Source organism: Geotrypetes seraphini, chromosome 1 (assembly GCF_902459505.1).
Source record: "Geotrypetes seraphini chromosome 1, aGeoSer1.1, whole genome shotgun sequence".
Lineage (NCBI taxonomy): Eukaryota > Metazoa > Chordata > Amphibia > Gymnophiona > Dermophiidae > Geotrypetes > Geotrypetes seraphini.
Genome location: NC_047084.1, coordinates 473,280,532 through 473,306,981, shown reverse-complemented (window position 1 = coordinate 473,306,981; position 26,450 = coordinate 473,280,532). Strand labels below are relative to the sequence as shown.

The window sequence follows — 26,450 nt, the reverse complement described above, 5'->3', positions numbered from 1 at the left end:
TGTTTTTTCCTACAGACTTTATTGAAAATTCATGTATCTTCTGTTTAGTAGATGTCATCTTTGAAGATTTTTCCACAAACAAGACAAAAACTATAATTATTATATTTTGAATTCTTGTATCAAATGTTCAGAGGAGGGAGCTCAGTGTTTAGCCAGCCTCCAGGTTCCAGAATCTAGCTGCCTATCTTCTGTAGAATCGTGCCTATCTCCCAATTAATTTTTATTTTTTTCAATTATGAGCTTGTTAAAACTAATAATTGAAGTCAATTTACTAATTAATCCCCCCCCCCCTTTTATGAAGCCACATTAGGGTTTTTACCGCAGGCTGTGGTGATAGGAATTCTATGAGCGTTAGAGCTTTTACCGCCAGAGCCGGCGATAAAAAACCCTAACACGGCTTAATAAAAGGGGGGGGGGGATAGGTTAGGTGCCTAACTTTAGCACCTCTTATAGAATTTCCCTCTCTGTGTGCAGCAGAGCCTTTTGCAAAATAAAAGGGAAATATGAACATCCCAACTTGGGTGTCTCATTTCCCCTATACACAATAGGGATTTATGTATCATTTATACTGTTGTTCACTTTGCACATTTTGCACATTTTTGTGAGATGGTGGATTATAAATGAAGAATAATAATAATGTCCTACAAATCGACATCACATTAGTAAGTCTTTAAAAAAATGGATCTCTCTCACGTTTTAACCTGGATCTTTTTATTTCCAAGGATACTACATGTATATAGAAGCATCCAATATGATTTATGGAGAGAAAGCGCGTCTTTACTCACAGTCCCTCCGTGCAATACCCGGCCAGCAATGCTTGACATTCTTCTACCACATGTATGGTGCTGGAACAGGACTACTGAATGTATATATGAGAAAGGAAGGTAGCGGTGAAAAGGAGACCCTTCTCTGGAGAAGGAGAGGAGAGCAGAGCATCACGTGGCTTAGAGGGGTGGTAGAATATGAATGCAAAAAGCATCACCAGGTAAGTTAATAGATGCTGTGCCAACAGAAGCATCACAAATGGATTCTGTTGTGAAGCTCTCTCATGACCTGAAGAATCAACCCACTACAGAGTGACAGGCTTGGGGCAGGCATCAGCATTATTTTGCCCTCTGCTGGCATTATGCCTAGGTATTCAATGCCAGGCCATGGCCAGGCACTGGTATTGAATATTTAGTTGGTCTTTTTTGCAGCCAGCTAGCTCTTATGCAGTTAAGTGAAATTGGATAAGGATAGGACTGAGTTTTACATGGTCTCGATTTGTCCTGGTACCTTCGGTGGTTAAATGCTGAAAATCTGCACTTAACCACATACATGCCAAATCTGCCCCCTGACATAGGCCCTCTTTTACTAAGGTGCGTTAACCAATTAGCGCGCGCTAAATGCTAACGCGTCCGTAGACTAACATGTACACGCTCACATTTTTAAGTGATCATGAATTACTCCTATTTTTTCAAGAAATTAGCACAATAGGGGGCAAATCATCACTGTAGTTTTGTCTGCCCTGAGTTGAAAATAGCCATCTTTATTATTTAGAGAGCAAGAGGCCTGCTTTCTCATTTATATGAAAGTATAAATGATTTATGGCTGTGGGATACTGGAGCATATCTATAAATGAGAACAATTGTTTGCTGAGTCAACACATTCCATTTCTTGGACAAAGTCTGATTATGCAGTGCACAATATTCAAGCCTCAGGTTTATGGCATGAGTCATTCCTCCTTGTTTTGAGCCTCCGCTTAGCATATATTGGCAGATATTTGGGTTTTTGTGCAGAACAGCTGTTATAAAGGGATTCACAGACATCTGCTTGTGATAGCTCACAACTATATTTAGGAAGAGCCGAAAGCAAAGCTACTAGAGAGAAACATTCCTTTAAAGCTCTTTCCTTCCTCGACAACTGCTCTTCCTGACTTTAGCCTTCCATACCCTTTCTTTGCCTATCATAGCACTCTGCTCCAAATAATATTTTTCCCCAGCTTACACCAGAAATAATGCTTTGGTTGTCCCTTTTCGCTGAACATCTGTCGTTATCTGAGGAGAAATGTGAAAATGATTTTCTTTTCTCTCATGGAAAATAATGAGGGCTGGCTAATGTTGCCTTTTTTGCTTTTAATCTTACATATGCTATTCATATAGAATCAGAAAAATATCTGTCATGACAGGGATCACAGAACAATCCCACTCAGGCCCGGATTCTATAAACGGCATCCCGTTTGTAGGCAGTGATAGGCATCCTACCGCTGTCTAACCAGCCAATCGAGAAGCACGTTTAAAAACCCCCAAAAAACTCTCGAGGCAGGCCTCCTACATTGGAGGCACCTCCGGGAGCCTAGGAAGGCACGCAAGGTCACCTAAGTTCGCTTAAGGCTAGGCATGGGTTGGCCCGGAAGTAGCCTTAGGCGGACCTAGGTGCCCAGTCCCTCTTGCCCGGCAACTTCCTTCCTCATGATCGATGCCCAATCCCTCCTGCCGGAACCCCCCTCCATAGATCACTGGCAGGAGGGATGCCCAGTCCCTTCTGCCAGAACCCCCCACCCCCCTCCATAGATTGCTGGCAAGATGGATACCCAGTCCCTCCTGCTGGAACCCCACCTCCACCCCTCTCTGTATATCGCCAGCAGGAGGAATGCTCAATCCCTCCTGCTGGAAACCTCCCCTCACGTAGATCGGCCAGTCCACCCCCCGGTCCCCTCCTCCACCCCAACCCGGCTCCCCACTAGAACCCCTCCTAACCCCATCCGAACCCCCCCAGAACCTCCCCCACCCCCCTCTAACCTTTTATGTTGGCCAGCCAGACGGTCCTCCCTTCATCCGTCCGGCAGGCTTGCCTCCGTCGGAATGGCGGGCCTGCCCCTTCCTGGAGCATTGTGGGATGCACTGGGGTAGGGCCTAAGGCCTGATAAGCCCAAGCACCTAAGGCACTGTCCATCCTATACATAATCCGGGCCTCAGAGTCCATTTTCTCACTGCATTTTCAGAGACTGTGAGTGACGTGTTTTTAAGAATGTGTCAGCAGAGCATTCCTGCTATAAAAAGCATCTTTTTACTGTACCTTTCAGGATGGGCCCTGAATCCCTTTAATCACTTTCTTGGGAGCAGAGTACATCCTCTCTGTGGTCCTCCCTCTGGAAGTGCAGCATGACATAAAAAGGCTGTAAAAAGAATAAAGGGCAAATTGGATTGAACAAAGCAAAGCTTCCATGCTTTAGAGACGATTCAAGAATGGTTCATTGACCTGACTTTCATTCATCCTAGCAACTGAAACCAGTCATTCCAGTTACATTAAACATTCTGGCTTTCTGAGAGCTTGCTGTTAAAAGGTTCTCACAGAATTCAAAACTGATACTGTATTGGAAGGACACTTACCTCTTTTCCAAATCCAGGTTAAGCTTTTTTATTACCAGCTGTGGCGGTATTAGCTCTGATGCTCATAGGAATTCTATGAGTTTCGGAGCTAATACCGCCATGGCTGTCGATAAGAAAGCCTTATGCATCTTTGTAAAGGGGAGTGGGGCCTAGTTAGTTTCCATTTTAAAAGTAATTAAACATTGTTTAATCATATTTCTAATCTACACTGTGATGTTTTGAAGCTAATATTAGAAGGCTTGCAGGGGAGTGTGTGGTGCAGTGGTTAAAGCTACAGCCTCTACACCCTGCCGTTGTGGGTTCAAACCCACACTGCTCCTTGTGACTCTGGACAAGTCATTTAAGCCCCCATTGCCCTAGATACAATAGATAGTGAGCATACCAGGACAGACAGGGAAAAATTCTCAAGTACCTGAATAAATTCATGTAAACTGTTCTGAGCTCCCTGGGAAGAATGGTATAGAAAACTGAATAAATAAATAAAATTGTACACATCTTAATAGTGCCTTATACATATATAAATGACAGATACATGTTTATAACTATGGAGCATGTTTACTAAAGTGTGGTGCAGTTTTGCACTTATGCATTCATTTTTCCAGTTAATGCATGGTGTTTAGTGCAAAGCCTATGCAATAAATGCAGGGGACATGCCTAGCATCTACCATGCATTTACCACACAAGACAGACATGTACAGTCGACTCCACCTAAGTGTACGTCGGTTAAGCACACGCTTCGGTTATCTGCAGCCTACCACCATGGTCCCGTTTTTTTTTGTTTTTTTTTTTACATTAAAGTCAATGGACGTAAACTTTGGATAATTGCAATTCTGATAAGCACACAATCCGCTTATGAACACTGATGCTATAGGTCCCACCTCTATTTGTTCATGTTGCGTTCACTCCGGTTAAAAGCAATCATGTTCTCACGTGATTGAGCCATGTGTTTCGGATCAGCAGTCTAGGCCTGGCCAGGTGTTCGAACTTTCGGAACTGCACCGGTCTGGAGACCTTGAACTTAAGTGAAGTTGACTGTACTATATTATTACATGACCTACAGTGCCAGATTGCCCATGCTATCAGTCACAACAGATAATGTGCACAGGTCCAAGAATGAACAGAGAAAGAAGACTAAGAAAATCTGGCATGGTGCTACCTGCCCCAACACATATCTGACCCCTTTATCCCCGCCCCCCCCCCCCCCATTCAGTACCCTCTTGGCATCTAAACCCTTTGATTTTCTCAGTGACATTTTCAGAACCCTTGATCTTCCCAATGACGTTCTCAAAACTCTACCCCCATTGATTTTCTCTCTCAAAGAATCCCTCCCCCTAGACAAAGTCCTACCTAAAAGTGATCCCAGAAACCTTCTCCCACCTCCCCCTGACCCTCCTTCTATCACCAAGATTTACTAGAGGGAATCCCTGGTGTGTTAGGACAAGAACGGTCCCCCTCTGCTCCTGACTGGTATGCTCCAGGAACAAAATGGCTGCTTTGACCCCTAGCATTAGTCTTCTGATATTTCTATTAGGGGATTAAGGTAAACGGCCCCTAATTTATGTAGTGAACATTTCTCTGAAACCTAGATATCTAATCTAATGCTTATCTTTATATACAGAGACATCAGTCCAAGAAAGCTTGACTCGGTTTACAATAATTAACTTAACAAATAAAAACCATAAAGGTAGCTGTTATGAGACCTGACATCAATCTGTTCAACCTAGACAGTAATTCCCCTTCTGAAACTGGGAATAAACATTCATTTTTAGGCCTGCCTTTGTCCTGTTAGAACACACCCAGATCACACCCTTTTGCCATTTGCACATTCTTCAGGTTTAAAATTATTTATCCCAGCTTTGTAAAATCAGAACATAGACATTTATGCAAGTTAAATATTTATGTGCCAGTTTATGCATGTCTAATACTTGAATAACACTTCTATAATAAGCTCCATTTTATAAAAGACTCCCCTCCCCCACTGATATATTCAGCCAGCAGTGGACAGTGTTTTTTGTTTTGTTTTTTTAAAATCTGCCAGTGACAGTGTGTTTTTTTTGTGTGCCACTGATGCTAAAACTTGAAATTCAGTGCCAGGACCTGTACAGACTTCGGCATTGAATTTCTGGTTTTGTAAAAGCGCATGCCTAGTTAAGTCAGTATTCACACTTAACTGTCCATGGGTTATTGGATAAAGATAGGACTTCTAGTTATGTAGTCTTATGTATTCCACTAAGCCTGGCCAATCAAGTTCTGAGTAATGGAACTTTATCAGTTATGTCCCCCAGAATGCCCCTGATGTAGCCAGCTTAATCACTAGTGATAACTGGTCATTTTCAGTGGTTATAACTAGTTAAGTGCCATGAAAATGAACCGTTAGCCACTAAGGGAGAGGGCGGGATAGTAGGTGGCATTGAAAGGCAGACTAGATAGGCCATATGATCTTTATCTGCCTTCATTTTTCCATGTTTCTATGTAACAGGTTGGTGGCTGTTCCTGGCCAGTTAACTCGTTTTGAATATCAGTTGGTTCATGTTCAAGTTTTTTGCAAACTATTCAGAAAACTGTTTAGGTCCCAACCTGGATATCCTAATTCCTATCTAGATACCCTAATCAGGCCTTTTCTATGTTTTCTTCCATGCAATGGCATACCTAGCAAATGTGACACTCAGGGCCCATCATTCTTTGGCACACCCCCATCTGTATGATTTTTAGTAACAATCCACACGTCACATAAGAGTGTACCTAGGAAAAGGCAGCATCTTACATACTGCAGAGAGCAGTACATCAATACACTCTACAGTTTTGTAAATGGGGAGATAGAATAAAAATACGTACACAAAGGTTAAACTGAAGCACCAAGAAGCTGGACTCTGCATACAATGCAACACCACAGAAACAGCGATGCATCTCCCCTAAAGCAAAATAAATAAATAAATAAATAGAATTTATTTCTACCTTGTCTTCTCTGGTTTCTGCTTTCCTCATCTTCTTGTCACTTTCTTCCTTTCATCCACTGTCTACCCTCTCTCTACCCCTTCTATATGGCATTTTTTCTTCTTCTATTCCCCTTCCAGAAACTTTATGCCTCCCTCTTCCATCTTTCCCTTCACCCCCCATTGGTCTGGCATCCATCTTCTTCCCTCCCTCCTCCAATGATCTGGCATCTCTCTCCTCTCCTTCCCTTTCCCACACCCCCATGGTCTGGCATTTCACTCTCTCCTCTCCCTTCCCCCACTTCCATCAGCATCTGCCCCCTTTCTCTCCCTCCAACCTAATTCCATGCAGAATCCTTCCCCCTTTCCCTGCACACCAATTCCATCAGCATCTCTCCCTTCTTTCCCTCCACCATGCTTCTATACCACATTGACCCCCTTTCTCACCCTCCCCACCCTTCCATACCACACTGACCCCCTTTCTCTCCCTTCACCACCCTTCCATACCACCCCGACCCCCTTTTTCTCCTTCCACCACCCTGCTATGCTCCTTTCTCTCTACATCCAAATCAGCAAGGACTACTAATGCTGCCTCTGCTCCGGAAGAGACAAGTGATGTCGGAGGGCGGCAAGGTCCCACGATGACTGCGGCTGCCGGTCCACCCCCCTGCAACGTCACTTACCTCTTCCAGAGCAGAGGTGGTAGACGCAGTCATTGCGGGACCTTCCTGCACTTCAGCGCAGCTGCCGACTCTGCTCTGGAATAAGTACGGTAGACACGCTGAGGTGCCGTTTAGAGCAGCGTGGGATGTTCCGGACCTGGCAGACTGTGCACCCCCTTGGAGTGTGCATCTGGGGTGGACCACCCCTCCCCCCCCCCGGTACGCCACTGCTTCTATGCTAAATGTGGTGGGCTGTATAGCTTTGAATAAATAAAGGTATATTAGAATGAATTACGCTTGAATTTTATTTGGCGCATATCTCTAGATGGCAAAGTAATGGAGATTGTTCTTGCTCTAGATTATATTTGAAGCTATCCGTGGAGCATCCATAAGAAGTGATATTGCCATAGATGATATTATGATTAGAAGCGGACCTTGTGAAGGTAAAATATAATTTACAAATGAAGTTTTCTCTCTCTGTTATTAGCAGACTGTTAATTTGCCTTCAATAGAATCTAAGGGCTCCTTTTACAAAGGTGCGTTAGGGCCTTAACGCGCGAAATAGTGCGCGCTAGCCGCTACCGCCTCCTCTTGAGCAGGCGTTAGTTTTTCGGGGCGCTAATCCGGTGCGTGCACTAAAAACACTAGTGCCCCTTTGTAAAAGGAGCCCTAAGAGGCCAATATTCAACAGGTCTCAATCTACTTAAACATGATGGGATGATGAATCTGGTTATCTCGGAACACATTTTCTGCCATCTTCTTTGCCATGGTCAAACTGATGATTGTGCAGTCATGAACGTCAAGTTTCAAATTTAATACTTGAAATACTATTTATCAAAAGTACATCTAAGTGAATTACAATCCTAATTAGAAATAAAATAAAGTAGGAAAGAGCCAGAAGTTAAAAAAAAAGTTACATACTGTATTTCCATAAATAAGTAGAAGTTTCATAGAAAAGTCAATATGCTGTTAGAGGCAGGCCCAGTGTTTCCTTCACCTCCTCTTACATAGCTATTATGGTACTTAAGATAGGGTTAACAGATGTCTGGATTTCCCCAGCCACATCCTCCTTTTTGAGGACATGTCCGGGGGTCCGGATGGCTTTTCAAAACCCGGCACTTTGTTCGGGTTTTGAAAAGCTTCTAGCAATGAGCAACGTCGAGAAGGCATCTGTGCATGCACTGGTGTGACACGATGACAAGGCACAAACAGGTTGAGGGGGTGGAGCTGTGCGGTGACTCAGGCGGAACAGGGCATGGCCTGGCAGAATAAGGCGGGCCTTGGGTGGGGCCATGGGTCCGGATTTTCATTTATGAAAATATGGTAACCCTAACTCAGGGGTAGGGAACTCCGGTCCTCGAGAGCCGTATTCCAGTCGGGTTTTCAGGATTTCCCCAATGAATATGCATTGAAAGCAGCGCATGAAAATAGATCTCATGCATATTCATTGGGGAAATCCTGAAAACCCGACTGGAATACGGCTCTCGAGGACCGGAGTTCCCTACCCCTGCCCTAACTTAAGAGACAAAACTCATTGTAAAGAAATGAGCCTTCAAACCATTCTTAAATTTTGAAAAAGAAGTCTCCAACCTTAAATGTGTGGGAAAGTTTTTTTTTTCATAATGTAGATGCCACTACATGTAATATTGAGGTGGCCGATATTCAGTGGGGTTTAAAGGGGCATGAGAGACTCCTGCCTGCTTAAATCTTGCTCAGCTGCTCGTTCCTTGATATTCAGTTGCACTTATTCACACACCACAGGATTCTGTAACTGGTGCCAATATCAGTGGCCGTCTTAAAAGCGACCGCCAATCGCATGTCAGTCATGCATGGGCACTGGTTTCAGAATCGCACCTACGTAAAAGATAGGCACTGGAAATGTAGGCCAGGTTTACATTTCTAGCACCTATCTTTGTGTGAATCGTGCTTACATAGGCACTTTAGGCCACCTAATACCACTTCCGGTGTTGGCCACACCTACTTAGGTATTCGGCAGTCTAAAGCACTTACACAGGCATGATTCTGGCGCCTTATTCAGGCACTGGTAGGTGCTTCTACTTCACCATTTTTTACCATTTCTAACGGCATTCTTCAATTAACTTAGGTACCGGTAGGATACTTATCAGTGCCTAAGTTTAGGCTCCAGTTTTAGAATTTCCCCTACAGTGCCGCTGAATCTCACCTCTGGACTGCTGCACACTGTGCAGCTCGTATTAGGGTAGTCGATAGGTGGAGTCGGGGAGAAGCGATCAGTTATGCAAGCACTGGCCATAGTCACTTCCAGTGTCCACATTGTTAAGAGGAGAGTGTAGTATGGTGGTTAGAGTTACAGTTTCAGCATCCTGAGGTTGTGGGTTCAAACCCTGCGTTGCTCCCTGTGATCCTGGGCAAGTCCCTTAATTCTCCACTGCCTCAGGCACATTAGATTGTGAGCCCACCAGGACAGATAGGGAAAGTGCTTAAAATATCTGTATGTAAACCACTTCGAGTGTGGTTTTAGCTATGCGAGGGCCAGCTGAGCTGACACCCACATAAGTTCCAGGATTGGTGGCTAACCCAGATATTCAATACTGGTGCCTGGACATGGCCCAGCATTGAATATCAAAGCTTAATTCCACCTGTGGCTGTCAACATATTAAACAGCTGCAGACTGGATATTGGCCCCTGAGTTTCTTATAAAATCTAGCTGATATGAAGGAATGAGGGAAGCACTAAAGCAGAGATGGGCTTGAAACGTATCTGTTTTCCTGGTAATTAGGACTACATAAATTCAAGGAATCTTCAAAAAGTTTCTGCATTTTTATTTTTTAAACACGATTTATTATATATCTCAATAGCAAGTTACATCACTTTTACAGATAATCAATCACCTTGTTTTGCGATACATTTTTTCCAATATTCTACTAACTTCTTAATGCCATTTATCCGATTTATAATTTTTATTCATTTTCAAATTTTACATAAAGTGTACAAAATATTAAAATACAATTGATGAATACACAATATCACTTTTATATCTAATACATCATATTTTAAATATATTTTTATCCCCTCTCCCTCCCCCCACCCTTCTAGTACTTTCCAATCATACATTACATATTGTATATCATATTATATCATATTGTGTAAAAATTATTTTCACTACCCTCCCCTTCATGTGTGTCACAAAGAAGATATTGAAAAGAAGAAAAGAAGAAGAGAAATCCTACTATTTATTCATTACAATATTTTGTCATTGGCCCCCATATTTTTATAAATTTAGTATATGTCCCTCTTTGTATTGCTATTGCTCTTTCCATTTTGAATATAAGACATATTGTATTCCACCAAAATGTATAATTTAGGTTATTATAATTCTTCCAATTGTTGGTTATATGCTGAATGGCAACCCCTGTCATGATTAATAAAAGCTTGTTATTTTCTGGTGAAAATGCCATTTAAAAAAAGAATGTTTTTGGTTGAGCCAGCAACAATATGAAAGTGCAGAAACTTTTTGAAGAACCCTCGTAGCTGTTCTAACTTAAGCTGATAAAGTGACTATTGGTGATATCCAGTTAACTTCCAGCCCTAGCCAGCCCTGAAATACTTTCCATCCTGCCTTCTTATAACTGTGTAACTTATGTCCAGACATGGAGATGACCGTCCAAAAGATAAGCAGTCAGTGGATCCAAATTTTCAAATCCTACAAAAATTATTTTTAACATGTCCCTCTAGTTTACAAATGCTAACTCACTTGATTGAAAATTTATTGCTGCTGATGCTCAAAAATAATATTAACAGAATTTCTCTGGGTTTCTTTCACAGAAAAGGAAGAAGTGTTGACCTGGCATTCATCAGGCTTTTCAGAAGACATCAATGAAATAGAATATTAAGCAGTGAACTCCTTAAGGAAGCAGCAAAGATGTTAATATGCACATGAAATACTGCACAAACACCTTTTGTGTGTGTGTAAAATATTGGACAGTATTAAGTATTTCACGGATGTGTAAAAAGACCTCAGAGCATTCTTTGTTGATTTTATAATACTGACTCAGGGCTTCTTAGATTTATCAACATACATTTTTCATATCGTATTAGTAATAATGTCTAAACGCTTATGGGGCTATTCTATAAATTGGCACCTCAGTCAGCATGCCCCAATGTTGTGCACTTAGCACCATTTCTATAAGTCATCTTGGTGCCAAGATTCTGTTATAGAATACTAGCATGAATTGGCATTGGCGTATCCATGTTTAGATGCATCCTCTTCCACCATGTCAGTGGCAGGCATAAGTTGGTGAAGCACATAATTTATAATATTCTATAAACTATGCATGTAACTGGGTGACTTGCCCATGGTCAGCTTATGCTCCGCTCACATGTACACCCATCTTGCTCTTGGGCGCAATGGCAGTTAGATGCTACCTTAAAGAATAGTCCCAAGTGCACATGGGTGCCCAGCTATCAATATAATAGCAGCTTTGATGCGTGCAAGTGGCGTATTCCTCCAGGCACCATTTTATAGTATTGCTCTGTTTGTTATTTGCACAGAGTTTTAGGGCTCCTTTTACAAAGGTGCGTTAGGGCCTTAACGCACGGAATAGCGCATGCTAAAATGCCCCGCACGCTAGCAGCTACCGACTCCTTTTAAGCAGGCGGTAATTTTTCAGCTAGCGTGTGCGCTAAAAACACTAGCGCACCTTAGTAAAAGGAGCCCTTAGCTATGGACTGGGTGGTTGTTGGGTGATTTTATAAAAAATCATAGGGCAAGGCTGTGGGGCTCAGTTTTTAATTTTGATGGTGGGGGAAGGGTGTTTTGTTGGGGTTTTTTTTTACATGTTAGAAACATAGAAACAGAAATTGACGGCAGAAAAGGGCCTTAGCCCATCAAGTCTGCCCACACCAATGACCCACTCCCTGACTTTTATTCCCCTAGAGATCCTACGTGAATATCCCATTTTCTCTTAAAATCTGACACGTTGATAGAAACAAGATATTCCTACTAACCAAATAGAAGAAACTGACTGTTGAAAATGTTATATGATGACTTCTCGTCCCACTTCAGCAAATGGTACTGTAGCAGGTATTTCAAATGATGATGGTGTCCATCAGCTATCGTGTTAGTTTCTTTGCATTTGTAGTGGATGAGCATTTTTTTTTAGGTTATATTCTGACAATAACAGTAGCCAGAATGTATTTAGGAAGAAAAGTGTGACTATTCGGTCTTCCCATGACAAAGGCAAAGCAAGTTAAACAACTGACACAGAAAACTGTGCTGGTTTATATTTTTTTTAATTGATATTTCATCCTGATCATTCAAGACAATAAGGGGTATTTTTATGAGGATCTGCCTAGTCTTGGGCACCAGAATGCATACAAATGAGAGTATTTTAATCATTTACATGCATGCCAACCAGTGTACAAATATGCATATTATTAGCACGGTGTGTACCATTCACAGTGGGTATGCACATGGGCAGAGCTTGGGCAATGCAAGCAAGTACAAGAGTTTAACATAAAATCCTAGAATTTCCATCCATGTTTGCTAAATATGGGTGCACTCATTTATACCAGCTGGAGGGCTGGTGTAGTGCTCCTGCTTTAAATTAAGGTGTGTTTTGGCCACCTATGCTAATATTTTATAAAGCAAAGTAGCTATCTGTTTTTCTAAAACAAAAAACTAGGCTTAAAATAGCTGCATGTTGGCTACTTTAAATTAGGCTCCAGGTTACAAAATTACCCTAAGTGGGGGTAACTTTATATTTTCCACTTGTTAAGTATTGTTTAGTCACAGAGAATGACTCTTTATAAAATTGTGCAGCAAAATACACATATATAAGTGCCAACTAAGGGTTCCTTTTACAAAGCCGCGCTAGGGCCTTAACGGGTGGAATAGCACAAGCTAAATTGACGCACGTGCTAGCCACTACCGTCTCCTTTTGAGCAGGCGGTAGATTTTCGGCTAGCGCGCACTATAGCGTGCGCTAATCCGGTGCATGCGTTAAAACCGCTAGTGCAGCTTTGTAAAAGGAGCCCTAAATTTCATGTAGGCATTCTAGGGGGCGGAAAGTAGGTGGGGTTATAATGGCGGCAATTATGTAACTGGGCAACAGAGTGTGGGCATCTTGATGCTGCAGGCTGAGTGCCAATCCTGTGACAGCCTCTGGGCACCGTGATTTCATTATAAAATGTTAGCACAAGTTGGCACAGCTACATGTTGGTGTGTTCTCTTATGCCAACATGGCAGGTGTAAATGTGTACACCTAATTGCAACAAGCTATACATGTAAGTCGGAGGAGACACACTCTTACCGTTCTTTGAGTACCGTATGTCCCCTCGCAATTTCAGGTAAGTTATAGCATATACAGCATGCATGTATGTGCCCATTTTCTTGCCACCTCTGTGCACAAGACACACGTAACTACATGCAATTGAGCTCACTGTAAAATATTTGTGTCAACACATAGAATATGAACAGATAAACCACAAAAAGTAGAGTTGTGTAATCTTCAGAAGCGATTTTTGTTCTTAAATTCATCCATCGGGTAATCAACATTAGACGGTGTATACCTCTTGATTGCAAACTATGAAAAAAAGGAAAAAAGACCTCATACACCCTTTAGATCACATCAACAGCCAAAGCTGATCAAATAATTGTAATCATAGACCATAAAAAACCCTCAATCTTTTTCAAATGGTATGAATATCATTTGTCAAAATCCAAATGAAATTTATAAAACTTATCTTTGGTTGGAGTGTCCTGAAAGAATATGCACATAGTTTTACATCTTAAAAAGCAGGTGTAAATTTCTGAGGATTTGCATTTGTCATGCCGGTTCTTAAAAAACCTGTTTTAAACAGACACATGGTGCGCTAGCATTTTTAGCGCACGCTATCCAAAAAACTACTGCCTGCTCAAGAGGCGGTAGCGGCTAGCGCGCACGGCATTTTAGCATGTGCTATTTTGCGCGTTAAGGCCCTAACGCGCCTTCATAAAAGGAGCCCATAGTTACCAATGTTACCTGTAGTAAACTGTGCTTATATTCTGAATATTCTGGGCTCTTCACTCCTTATACCTATTTTATATATATTTAATGAGCCTCAGCCCCACCACTCACCGCCTCAAAATCCTTTCATCGCGGCAAGCTTAACGTGGTATTCTCCTCATCGGCTCTTTTTAGTAATTAATTTTTATTTCTTTTTCAACTATTTTTAAAAGTGCATATGTGCCTTACATTATTGCACTAATCCTTATATTTAAATCGTTTGTGTGTTAAAGTGCTCCGTGCTTACTCAATTATTACTTTTATAAATATAAATAAAGCAAAAAACTTAGCTTAATTTCATGCTGTTGAATTCATGCTTAGCTTCTTTTACTTTATTCGGCTTGGGAGGGCTAAACCCAACATGTTTCGCCCAAAGCTTTTTCAAGGGTCCTCCCTATTATAAACAAAAACAATACATATTCATAAATAGTCTTTCATAACATCCGTAAGCATTCGCCTTTTAACTATTTTTTTAGCAATTAGAAATAAAAATCTTTACCACAACCGCCAGCATTAGTCCATCTTCTCTCAAAACTCAATATTGAAGATAGCTGCGGCGTCCTCTAAAAGATATATTTAAACCCAAACTCATTTACAACTCACCCCGCCCCCTATGTTTCTTCCGGGAAGAAATCAACCTATCAAGGAGCCCCATTCAATTTCGGCTTTAAATATATCTGTTAGAGGACCCCGCGGCCATCTTCAATATTGAGTTTTGAGAGAAGATGGACTAATGCTGGTGGTTGTGGTAAAGATTTTTATTTCTATTTGTTAAAAAAATAGTTAAAATGCGAATGCTTAAGGCACCTAAATCAACATATACTTGAGGGGGGGGTGTTAAAAGATGATCATCCCTAGGTGTCAAATATACAAGGTATGTAACTAATAGTCTTATTGAATTTGAAAAAAAAATATACAAATGGAGGGGCATAATCGAAGGAATGTCTAAGTCCATTTTCGTCTAAGTCGCAAGTCGTCCAAAATAAAAAACAGCCTAGGACACATTTTCAAAAAATATGTCTAAAATTTTTTTTGTTTCGAAAATCATCTAACTATACGTCCTGCTGATCTGATCGTCCAAGCCGCTAAATCGTCTATCTTTATACCACATTTTCGGCCAAGTCAAAAATGCCTAGAACAAGCCCTGTTGGACGTGGGAGGGGTCTGCAAAGTGATGGACTGAACACCCAGACGTGGCACCTAAATAGTGGGGTACCTTACAGGGCACTGCTGTGAACTTCACAAAAAGGGTGCCATGTCTTCTCCTCATTACAGCTCCCTTATAGGTCATGGTGAGCCCCCCAAACCACTTCCAGAATCCCCTAGACCCACTTATCTACCACCGCAATAGCCCTATGGCTGCAGGAGCCACTTATATGCCAGTACAAAAGGGTTTTGGGGGTATATAGGGGAGTGCACATATTTAAGTATCAATGCAGTGATTAAAGGGGTTTATGGGCATAGGTCCTCCTCTCCATGGGTCCCTAACCCACCCCCAAGACGGTTTAAGCCACCTCTGTGCTGGACGACTAGGCTTTCCTATGCCAGGTGATGATGGTCTGGAGACTGAATTTTAAGGTGTGATTACGATTTTTATGGGGTTGGAGGGGATCACTGGGGTAGTGTGTGGGGATCTGTATTATGTGTTTGCAGTGCTTATCTAGTGATTTTAGGTGGGTTTTTGTGACTTAGACCATGTTTTAAATGGTCTAAGTCACAACGTCCAAGTTCCGTCGATCCTGGGCTGTATAACTTTCGGCTATACATGCTGTATGACTAAGTCTAAGCCGGCCCATGTCCCGCCCAACTCCCGCCCTTGACACTCCTGCTGAAACGCCCTGTTTAGCTTTGGTCGTTCAGCGGCACTGTGAAGGCCTAGGTCATTTAGAAATACGTCCCAAAACCCGTTTTCATTATTGGCACTTGAATGTATTTTGACAATGTTCGTCCAAGTGCCGACTTAGGCCAGTTTTTGGACGTTTTTCTCTTTCGATTATGAGCCCCTTAATGTTCAGAGAAGAATAGATACAAAGCCTTTTTTATTTTGATTTTTCAGGAATGTAATTGGAATTTGTAACCTGTGGGAATGTGCATCTCTTCTCATATTTTATACAGTACAGAGAAAATGCATTTATATTTTCTATTTTTCTAGTGTTCTACTTACTGCATAGAAGGTTTGTCTTCCTGGGGTTTAGATTTTGTCTGCACATTTGTATTTTTAATTTTTAGTTACTTATTCTATATTTGTTGAGTATCTATTTGAGTAGCCTATGCAGCTTATATTAAGACAGGATTTCATGGCCTAAAATATTGGCACCCAACTCAATCCACACCCACACTCCGTCCCAAATCTACTCCTAACCATGCTTATTTGCTGGTAGGGGCCTCGGTGTAGATGCCTACATTGAAGGTATAGGTGCCTACCAAATTAAGCACCTATTAATTTTTTTTAAATCATTTTTAATTGGTTTTAATGGTGCTTTCAATTATCAGCACCAATTAAACCAATCACAAAAATTAAGGTAGGTGCCTAGTTGCCCCGATCTAGGTACCTAACTGGAGGTGCCTTTACAGAATCAGGGCCACAATGTACGTTTGTTACCTTATTTTATAAAGGCAGATGCATATACTGTCTTTATAAAAAGGGAGAATGTATATATTGCCCTATCATACCTGGAAGCTCTTGTACGTACAAGGTTACATATGTATGTATTTTATAAAAATATCCCCTAGATTCTATATATGGCAACAATCCTAGATGCGCGCCCAACTAAATTGAAAAATTAGCTAATTAGTTTAGTTTATTTAAAATTTGTTATACCGCTTATCATGCTTCTAAGCGGGTTTTAGTGCCGGCAACAGCAGTAACTGCTCAGCGGTTCAGTTACCGCTGTTGCCGGCACTAAAACCCGCTTAGAAGCATGATAAGCGGTATAACAAATGCGTTATAATGCGTTTCTTAGCATTAAATTTTAGCTGCTAAATTCTGGACTATTCTTCAAGCTTAGCCAAGTCTTTCCTAATGTTATCCACACTATAAGGGGTGTCTACCCTATTGCAGATTTTGGTATCATCCACCAAAGCCATGGTTTACAGAGTTAAGGCTATTGCGGACTGTGTTAGGATGTTTCAATTTTCTATTTTGTAAACTGTCTTGAATGCTTTTTGTGAACCAATATGGTGGTATATAAGTTTTAATAATGAAACGAAAAAGCCCAAATAGGTGCCTCTTTTATAAATGCAATCTAGCTACCTACGTGACTTTAGAAAATAAACTCTTACAGTGACTTCCAGAAGCACACAGATGCTCTTCCACCAATTTATACCTGCACCAAATGTGTGTATGTACACATGTATTTTTAAAAAATATATAAAACACATGTTTAAAGGGCAATTCTATAAGAACATAAGAATTGCCGCTGCTGGGTCAGACTAGTGGTCTATCCTGCCCAGCAGTCTGCTCACGCGGCAGCCCCCAGGTCAAATACCAGTGCTCTAAATGAGTCCAGCCTCACCTGCGTACGTCCCAGTTTAGCAGGAACTTGTCCAGCTTAGTCTTGAAACCCTGGAGGGTGTTTTCCCCTACAACAGACTCTGGAAGAGCGTTCCAGCTCTCCACCACTCTCTGGGTGAAAAAGAACTTCCTTACATTTCTATGGAATTGATCTCCTTTCAACTTTAGAGAGTGCCCTCTCATTCTCCCTACCTCGGAGAGTGTGAACAGTCTGTCTTTGTCTACTAAGTCTATTCCCTTCAGTATTTTGAATATTTTGATCATGTCTCCTCTCAGTCTCCTCTATTCAAGGGAGAAGAGGCCCAGTTTCTCCAATCTTTCACTGTATGGCAATTCCTCCAGCCCCTTAACCATTTTAGTCGCTCTTCTCTGGACCCTTTCGAGTAGTACCGTGTCCTTCTTCATGTATGGCGACCAGTGCTGGACGCAGTACTCCAGGTGAGGGCGCACACCATGATAACCTTCTCTGATCTGTTCGTAATCCCCTTCTTTATCATTCCTAGCATTCTATTCGCCCTTTTTGCCGCCACAGCACATTGTGCAGACGGCTTCATCGACTTGTCGATCAGAACTCACAAGTCTCTTTCCTGGGAGGTCTCTCCAAGTACCACCCCGGACATCCTGTATTTGTGCATGAGATTTTTGTTACCGACATGCATCACTTTGCATTTATCCACGTTGAACCTCATTTGCCATGTTGATGCCCATTTCTTGAGCTTGATTATGTCACTTTGTAGATCTTCGCAATCCCCCTGTGTCTTCACTATTCTGAATAACTTTGTATCATCCACAAATTTAATCACCTCACTCGTCGTACCAATGTTCAGATTGTTTATAAAGCTGTTGAAGAGCACGGGTCCAAGCACCGAGCCCTGCGGCACCCTGCTGGTGACACTCTTCCAGTCTGAGTATTGTCCATTTACCCCCACTCTCTTTTTCTTATGCTCCAGCCAGTTTTTAATCCACGTGAGTATTTCACCCTCGATTCCATGGCTTGCAATTTTCCAAAGTACTCATTCATGTGGAACCTTGTCGAACGCTTCTGAAAATCCAGATATACAATGTTGACCAGGTCGCCCTTGTCTATCCGCGTGTTTACTCCCTCGAAGAAGTGCAGCAAGTTCGTCAGGCAAGATCTGCCTTTGCTGAAACCGTGCTGGCTGGTCCTCATTAAACCATGTCCGTCAAGGTGATCAATGATGCGGCCCTTTATCAGCGCCTCTACAGACGCTTACAGGTACATGTCCCTCTACATATGTACCGGTAAGTGGAAAATAGGACATATTTGTAAGTGCCTTAAGCACTGTTGGAGTGGAGGAGAAGCCTAGTGGTTAGTGCAGTGGCCTGAGAACCAGGGGGGTGGAGCTGGGTTCAATTCCCACTGCAACTCCTTGTAACTCTGGGCAAGTCACTTAACCCTCCATTGCCCCAGATACAAAACTTAGATTTTTAGCCCACTATGGACAGTCAAGATATCTGCATATAATAGTCAGAATATGAGTGGGGATCTCAGTTAGAGAACTTACATAATAAAGTTGCTGTATGTAGGCACCCACAGTTTAATCCTGGCAGAATTCTGCACGTGCAAGATAGCAGTTCATATTAGTGAGTGGACGTGGACAACACCTGTGGGAATGGGGACAAGGACAGAGCCCACAGGGACAAACTATCCCCATGTCATTCTCTAAAAACTTGAGACTAGTATCAATATGTAAAAACTTAACACATCTTAGTTAATTGGCAACTGAATTCAATGATTTTAAAGAACTGCAGAAGCTGTTTTTGGATTTTAGTGAACTACTTTAAATGACATCATCTGTGTCTTGTCTGCCAGCTGCAATGCCCTTCCATCATGTGCCCAGCTGCTCAAGCATCTTACTGTTACTGCAACAGATTTATTCATGGTTGCTGGCATCAAGGAACATTTCTAACATGTAACAAAGTTATTTTCCTGTTCATCCACTACACAGTTTAGGTTCTCTTCTACACCCATGTCTGAAAGACAATCCAGTTACCTTCCTAGGTGATGTAAAAAGATAAGCAACTAAATCTTTAGGAAGGTTGTACCAAAACCAGATCGAAATGGAAGGCTCTATTTGTGATTTATAAACAGTTGTACAGAATATTGCCCCTTTGTATCTGCTATAATAAAACCCTTAGCGTGCATGCACACTTCAAATTTTGTGCTCCATGCCATGCATGCGCAGTACATAAAGAAATGGTGAAGGGTGAGGTGGTGGGACTGGAATTTGACACACCACCATCCAACCACTCCTGCTAGCTAGGAAACTCCACCTTTCCTCGGCACTTCATTGGTAGCGCTCTACTCACCGAAGGCATTGGTTGGCCTCTGATTGGGCCGCGGTGGAGTCGCTTTCGAGATCTCACAAAGGGCAGAAGGCACTGGTGGTGGGATTGGACTTCGGGTCGGCCTGCAATGGCAAAATCATGGAGTTCGATTTGATAGACTCCGGAGGAGCTATGTGGTAGCCCCCATGCCCAGCCCCACTTATACCCTGATCCTACCCATGCCCCGACCCTGCCTCTCACTGTTCAGAAGTTACCGGATGCCAGCCCTCATCACTAACAACAGTGAGCACGTGACCTCGGTTCTTTCTCCCAGGGCGACGGTGTTGCCAGTGAAGCACTGGGGCAGAGTTCCATAGAGAGTGTGGAGGTTGCAGCTTAGCTTCGGGAGACTACCTCCAGCTATTTGGATTTTCTTAAAGTGCAGGCACTATTAGAGTTGCTAATTGTACAAAATGGAAAAATAAATTATGTCTAGGAATTGCCCACGAGGCAGGAAGTGCTGGATTTGGGGGGAGGGAGTGGGAGAAAAAAGAGATGTTGGAGTCAAGTGAGGAAAGGAGAGAGAGAGAGAGAGTCAGGGATGGTGTAAGGGAGGGAGGGAGAGATGTCAGATTTGGGAGATGGATGAGAAGGACAGGAGAAGAACAGAGGGGTTACAAGGGGGACAGGGAGAGACGGTAGGTGATGGGTTGAGATAGACTTCAGGGAGGATAGAGGGGGCAGGACCGCTGCTGCTTTGGGGCACTGAGGGAGGAAGGGTTGGTACATCAGGACTGCTGCTGCCACCTCGAGTAAGTAATGGGGGGTCCAGGAGGCCAGACCCACATGGAGGGAAAAGGCCCTGTTTGGTGATAAATACAGTGGAGGATCTATGAGGGCCCAAAGGGTACAGAGGACTAAGGAAATGGTGAAAGGTGAGGTGGTTGGACTGGAATCAGTGGGAGGCAGGGTCTGGGCATGGTAGAGGTGGGGCATGGGTGGGATCAGGGTATAGATGGGGCTATTCTAGCACCCGTTACTGTAACAAATGTAACGGGCTAAAACACTAGCACTTTAATAAAAAGATTTACATATAAAGTCCTAACTGTTCAAGGCTTCTGTAAATGACAGAGTCTATGGGGACAGTGGCGTAGTGAGGGAATTGGCGCCCAGCACCGAGTGACCCTCCCCAGCCCTCCGCGTACCAAGTGTTTTCCAGCACGAGCAGCATCTTCCACTTTTTGCTTGTTCTTTTGTGGGACCAGAACATGATGTCAAAAGGGAGTAGAGGCTGGCGTGAGCAGCAGGTGGAACATTTCAAGAGATACTCAGGGGCAGAGAGGAGGACAGGCACCAGCGCAGCGCTCCCTATGAAGATGGCGCCCAGAGCTGTTGCCCCCTCCCCCCGCTCCCATTACTACACCACTGTGTGGGAATGAGGCAGGGACAGAGATGAAGCCTGGGGGGATGGGGACAGGGCAGGGACAGAGCCTGCTGGGATGGAGACAAACTTTGTCCCCATGTCATTCTCTAGTTTACATAAACAGTCGGGTCTAAGTCCGCACAGGAGGAGGAAGTGACCCACTGGGTGGCAGTTCATTTCCTCCTCTAATGCCCATGTGCAGAATTCTGTACATCCTGAGGAGGTGATGAATTCTGCACAAATTCTGCCAGGAGTAACAGTTACACCAGGTCTATGACCATTATAACTGCACACACCTAACCATAAAGCATGCCAATACCGAATTACATGCGTATTCTATCATGAAATCTTGGCACTCAGATGCCATTATAGAATAGTTGCTCAAGGTACTGCAGCAGGCTACCTAAAAGGATGTGTCTACTTTTAGAATTGCCACCTTATTTTGTTTTTCTGCCCAAACTATGCCCCTGTGAACACCAACATGCAGCACACATGTGTGTACTATCTTCTTGCGATGTACACCTATCTGCTTGTATTCAACCATATACATAAGCATGTTTCCATGTGTGTAAAGTGTTATTTTATTTATATATATCATCTGAAAGGGCTCAAATCTTGTACCTGAGACAATGGAACAAGGCTTCCTGGTTCTTATTCCACTGCTCTAACCATTAGGCTACTCCTCCACTCTTGTAGTTGTAGAACATGCTTTAGATTACCCCCACTATGCATAGGGTGAGTGCAATGAGAAGGTGAACTTGAAAAAAAAAATTGTTTGGTCAGTGGTGTATTTGGTTCAGCAGATTTTTAGTTCTATATTATTTATTGCAAAAATACAGGCACTGAGTGGGCACACTCAAAATAATTCCTTTGTGGTTTTTACTATCTGACGAAGTAGACTGTTTGTCTGCAAAATCTCATGCTTCAATAAATGTGTTAGTCTATAATGTTCCACCAGCCTCTTTGTTATTTTTGCTGTTAGACACTTAACACAACTGCCTCTCTGAAATGATTCCTATAGAAGTCTTCTTGATGACTTCATTTTGCTTTTGTCCTGTTATGAATTCCTGTGTAATCCAGTGCTGGTTTTATAATCACAATATTATCCATTTATTTGCATACAGCAGAGAAAGATTTTAGTCACATATGAGTACATGGTTGGAAAATTCACTGTTCTGAAAAGCATTTAAAAAAAAAATAAATCATTTTATACATTCATGTGTTGATGCCTTTAGTGAATCAAAGGAAAAATATTTGAGGAGTGTTGGGTATGTTTCTTAAGTGTAACCAATTACATTTACTAGTTAAATAACTAACTTCAAAAAGATAAAACCAATCATATGGGAAAATATAACAAAGACAACTGATAAACTGTGCAGATAGGATGACACACAAGATAGAAACGATCACCACCCATAGCAGAATAGCTAGGAATAGAAATTCCACAAAAACGAATCCCACTCAACAACAATACCTATTATATGCTGATTAGTGATACAACTGTGAAATACGAACTAGAAAAAGAGATTATGTACTTACCCTGGAAAGCTCTTTTCCAGTACGGTAGATAGGTGAGACATTCTAGACAGTAGTGTTATTTCCTTTTAGCTGCATGCTGCAGAAAGAATCCACTCCAGATTTTTCACTCTGCCTCTACCGTACTTCTCTGGGCTCTCTAGCTCCACCCTCAGTTGATACCCAAGCACGTAGAGCCACTCAATACACATGAAGTAGAGGCACCTGTAGCAACAGGCCCAAACTAACTGTTCTGCTCAAGAATTAACTGAACAAGCAAGTTAAATATCAACAAAGGCTTCAATGAAGCTCAGAAAGTACTCCCCAATAAATTGAGCATAAATACAAATTCATCCCAGCCCCCAAGGGCTGACACGCATCCAAGAAGTAGCTTGGAGAAGCATAAACAGACTGAAAACTAAGCAGGCGCAGTCAAGACAGGATGGGAGTTTAGAATATCTCACTTATCTGCTGGAAAAGAGCTTGCCAGGTTAAGTGCATAATCTCTTTTTCCACAGCAATAAGTGAGACATTCTAGACAGTAAGGACATACAAAAGCAGTCCCCCAGAAAGCTAGGACAGTCTTGCTGCGCCAACCCTTAAGATTGAGGATCCGAAGGCGGAGTCCTGTCTTGCCGCCACGTCCACTCTGTAGAACATGGCAAACGGGTGAAGAGAAGACCACGTTGCCACTCTGCAAATCTCAGAAGAGACAGATTTAGCTTTGGCACCTGAAGAAGCCACATTCCTGGTAGAATGTGCCTTGATGGAAACAGGAGACTGTTTCCCAGAAAGAATGTAGGCTGACAAAATGGTCCTATGGATCCATCTGGAAATCGTGGCCTTGGAAGGAGGAGCGCCCTGCTTAACTGAAGGAGTCAGCACAAACAAATGGTTGGTGACCTCTAGCTAATGCACAAGAACTCTGCGCACATCCAGTTTCTTCAAGGCAGGAAAACACACTGAAGGGAAACCCTCACCTCTGAAAAACTGAAGACAAAGCCTGCAGTTCAGACACATGATACGCCAAAGTAATGGTGGCCAGAAAAACATTCTTGAGCGTCAAGTCCAAGAGGGAAGCGTCTCGAAGGGACTCAAAAGGAGCCATGGTAAGGCTAGACAATTCCAAGTTAAGGTCCCAAGGAAAAAAAAGCTCAACCGGTGGTCTGACATGAAAGGAAAAAAAAGCTCAACCGGTGGTCTGACATGAAGAGCTCCCTTCAAGATTCTAGCGGCATCGGGATGAGACACTAAGGAGGACCATCGCTCTTGGGATCTAAAACAGGAGAGCCCAACCACCTGGACCTGAAGAGAAGCCACAGTGAGGCCTTTATCCAAACCAGCCTGAAGAAAAACGAGAATTACTGAGATCGGAGCTGAATAAGGGTGCACCTGGTCCTGGGCACACCAGTGTTGGAAAGCCTTCCACGCCTTAGCATAGGCCAACACCGTGGATGACTTGTTAGACTTTAGAAGAGTATCAACAACCAGAGCAGAATATCCTTTATGCTCTAAGGCTGCGCACTCAAGAGCCCTGCCATAATAGCACAGTGACTCGGATCATTCATGGAAACCAGACCCTGCGTGAGAAAGTCCGGATAGGCACTCGGGCAAAGGCTGCGACCCCTGCGCAGGCGCATCAATTCTACGTACCATGATCTTCGAGGTCAGTCTGGAGCCACCAGAATGACGTGGCCCAGATGAGATGCGATCCTCCAAATGACCCAGCCAATCATCGGCTAAGGAGGAAAAACATACAGGAGAATTTCCTGAAGCCAAAGCTGCACCAGAGTATCAAGCCCCTCGCTTCTGGGCCCATATCTGAGGGATAGCCCACCTGCCAGCCCGACCAGATGTCCTAGATGACTGTCAGACCATGTGTAAACTGGCAAATACATCTTTAAAAGTCTTCAGGCCCATACCAGAGTCGCTGGTAGTGTAGTTACTCCTGCTCACGTCAGCTATGAGTACTAAAATGCAACCCTTGACCCTTAGCAGCAATCTTGTCACTCCTGCTCCCACTAGACCAGGGGTCTCAAAGTCCCTCCTTGAGGGCCGCAATCCAGTCGGGTTTTCAGGATTTCCCCAATGAATATGCATGAGATCTATGTGCATGCACTGCTTTCAATGCATATTCATTGGGGAAATCCTGAAAACCCGACCGGATTGCGGCCCTCAAGGAGGGACTTTGAGATCCCTGCACTAGACTATCAGTGACCTTGGTATGGGCCTGGAGATCTCCAAGAATGTATGTGTTACTTTATGCATTGTCTGACAATCACCTGGAGCAACTGGTAGGGCCAGCTACTAGGCCTTTTCTCATCTTTGTAGTGGTTACAAAGGTAATGGTGATCCTTGTAGCTTTGAGAAGACAAATGAGCACAATGTTTGCAATTGCTCTGGTTGTGATCTGTTCCCCAAGCTAATTAGACACCTGGAATGTGTTTCAAAAATTCTGGATATTTCTGCTGCATTTCAGGAATGGTCTGAATCCAGACTGTCAACATGATCAAAAATAATATTTAAAATAAAGTAAAACAAAAGTAATTAAATGAAGAACAATGGCAACAAAAAGCATCATAATTTATAGAAAACTTACTGGAAGAATCTTTGTTTATTGTCCATTCGACTAAGAAATTAAAACAAAACTGAGAAGCCAAGAAAATCTCAAAGTGCAGGAAGGGCCATACTGCTCAGCATAGGCAGCGGAACGCTTTTTTGTTTGGGGGCCCCGCACGCTCCGCCCCAGACCCCGCCCCCATAATGGTACTAATTGTAATACCATTTTCCATTCATTTTTCATATATACACACACAATATAATCTTATTAACAATACATAATGGTTAACCACAAAATTAATCTATGCAAAGCATATTGTATGTTTCTCAACATTCATTCCTACCAGAACACCTGGCCTTGGTCACACATGCAGAACACAGATAACCCCTATGCAAATACAGGACCACAAACTAAAGTAATAATATATACAAACAAAACCCTAAGATTTAAGACTCTGCATGCAGTACAACCCCCAGCGAAATAGAAACAAATGCATTTCTTCCTGAACAGTGCAAAATATAGACAGCAGATGTCATTTCTCAAAACTGACACATTTCAATCACTAACCCCCTCTTCTACAAAGCCTTGCTAGTGGCTGCCGCATGGCAACAGCCCCGAAGCCCTTTAAATCTCTATGGGCTTCAGGGCCATTACCGTGCGGCTTTGTAGAAGAGGGGGTAAATTGAAAATAAAATCATTTCCCCTACCTTTGTTGCCTAGTGATTTTGGTTTTCAAACCATCTTTCCCAGTCTCTAGCTGCACTTCATTCTGTCTGTGCTCTTAACTGTATCCAGGACCAACTTATCCATTTGCTGTTTTTCTCTCCTTCACTTTCTGCCATATATCCATCTTTATATCCAAATGAACAGGGGATTTTAAGTGAAATCTGAATACCAGGAAGGGCAAAAATTCAATATAGAACACACTGTTAACGTATTGAGCTATTTGTAAGAAGCACACATCAATCATGTAAGAAACTTTTTGTTAAAATATTTCAGTGTGCTCATAAGTTCTTCAGCAGGGCGCCACAACAGCGATACAAAGTAGCTGACACGATGCTCAGATTTTAATCATATCACATTTAAACGGAGCATGCTTGCTTCCCCTGTATTGTAATAATATGGCTCTACAGAATATTATAGTAGACTACTTATCTG

General features: G+C 42.6%; 1 protein-coding gene across 2 annotated transcripts in view; it reads left to right on the top strand.

Moving 5' to 3' along the window:
- MAMDC2 (MAM domain containing 2) overlaps positions 1-14,515 on the top strand; it is a 131,213-nt gene extending 116,698 nt beyond the window's left edge. The window contains exons 12-14 of one of the 2 annotated variants that reach the window (XM_033924692.1): positions 723-985; positions 7,325-7,409; positions 10,771-14,515. In XM_033924692.1, coding sequence (XP_033780583.1) covers positions 723-985; positions 7,325-7,409; positions 10,771-10,838 — 416 coding nt within the window. In that variant the 3' untranslated portion in view covers positions 10,839-14,515. Of the gene's footprint in view, positions 1-722; positions 986-7,324; positions 7,410-10,770 lie in introns of those variants that run through there. The other variant, XM_033924699.1, reaches the window with a different exon arrangement.
- The last annotated feature ends 11,935 nt before the right edge of the window (positions 14,516-26,450 follow it).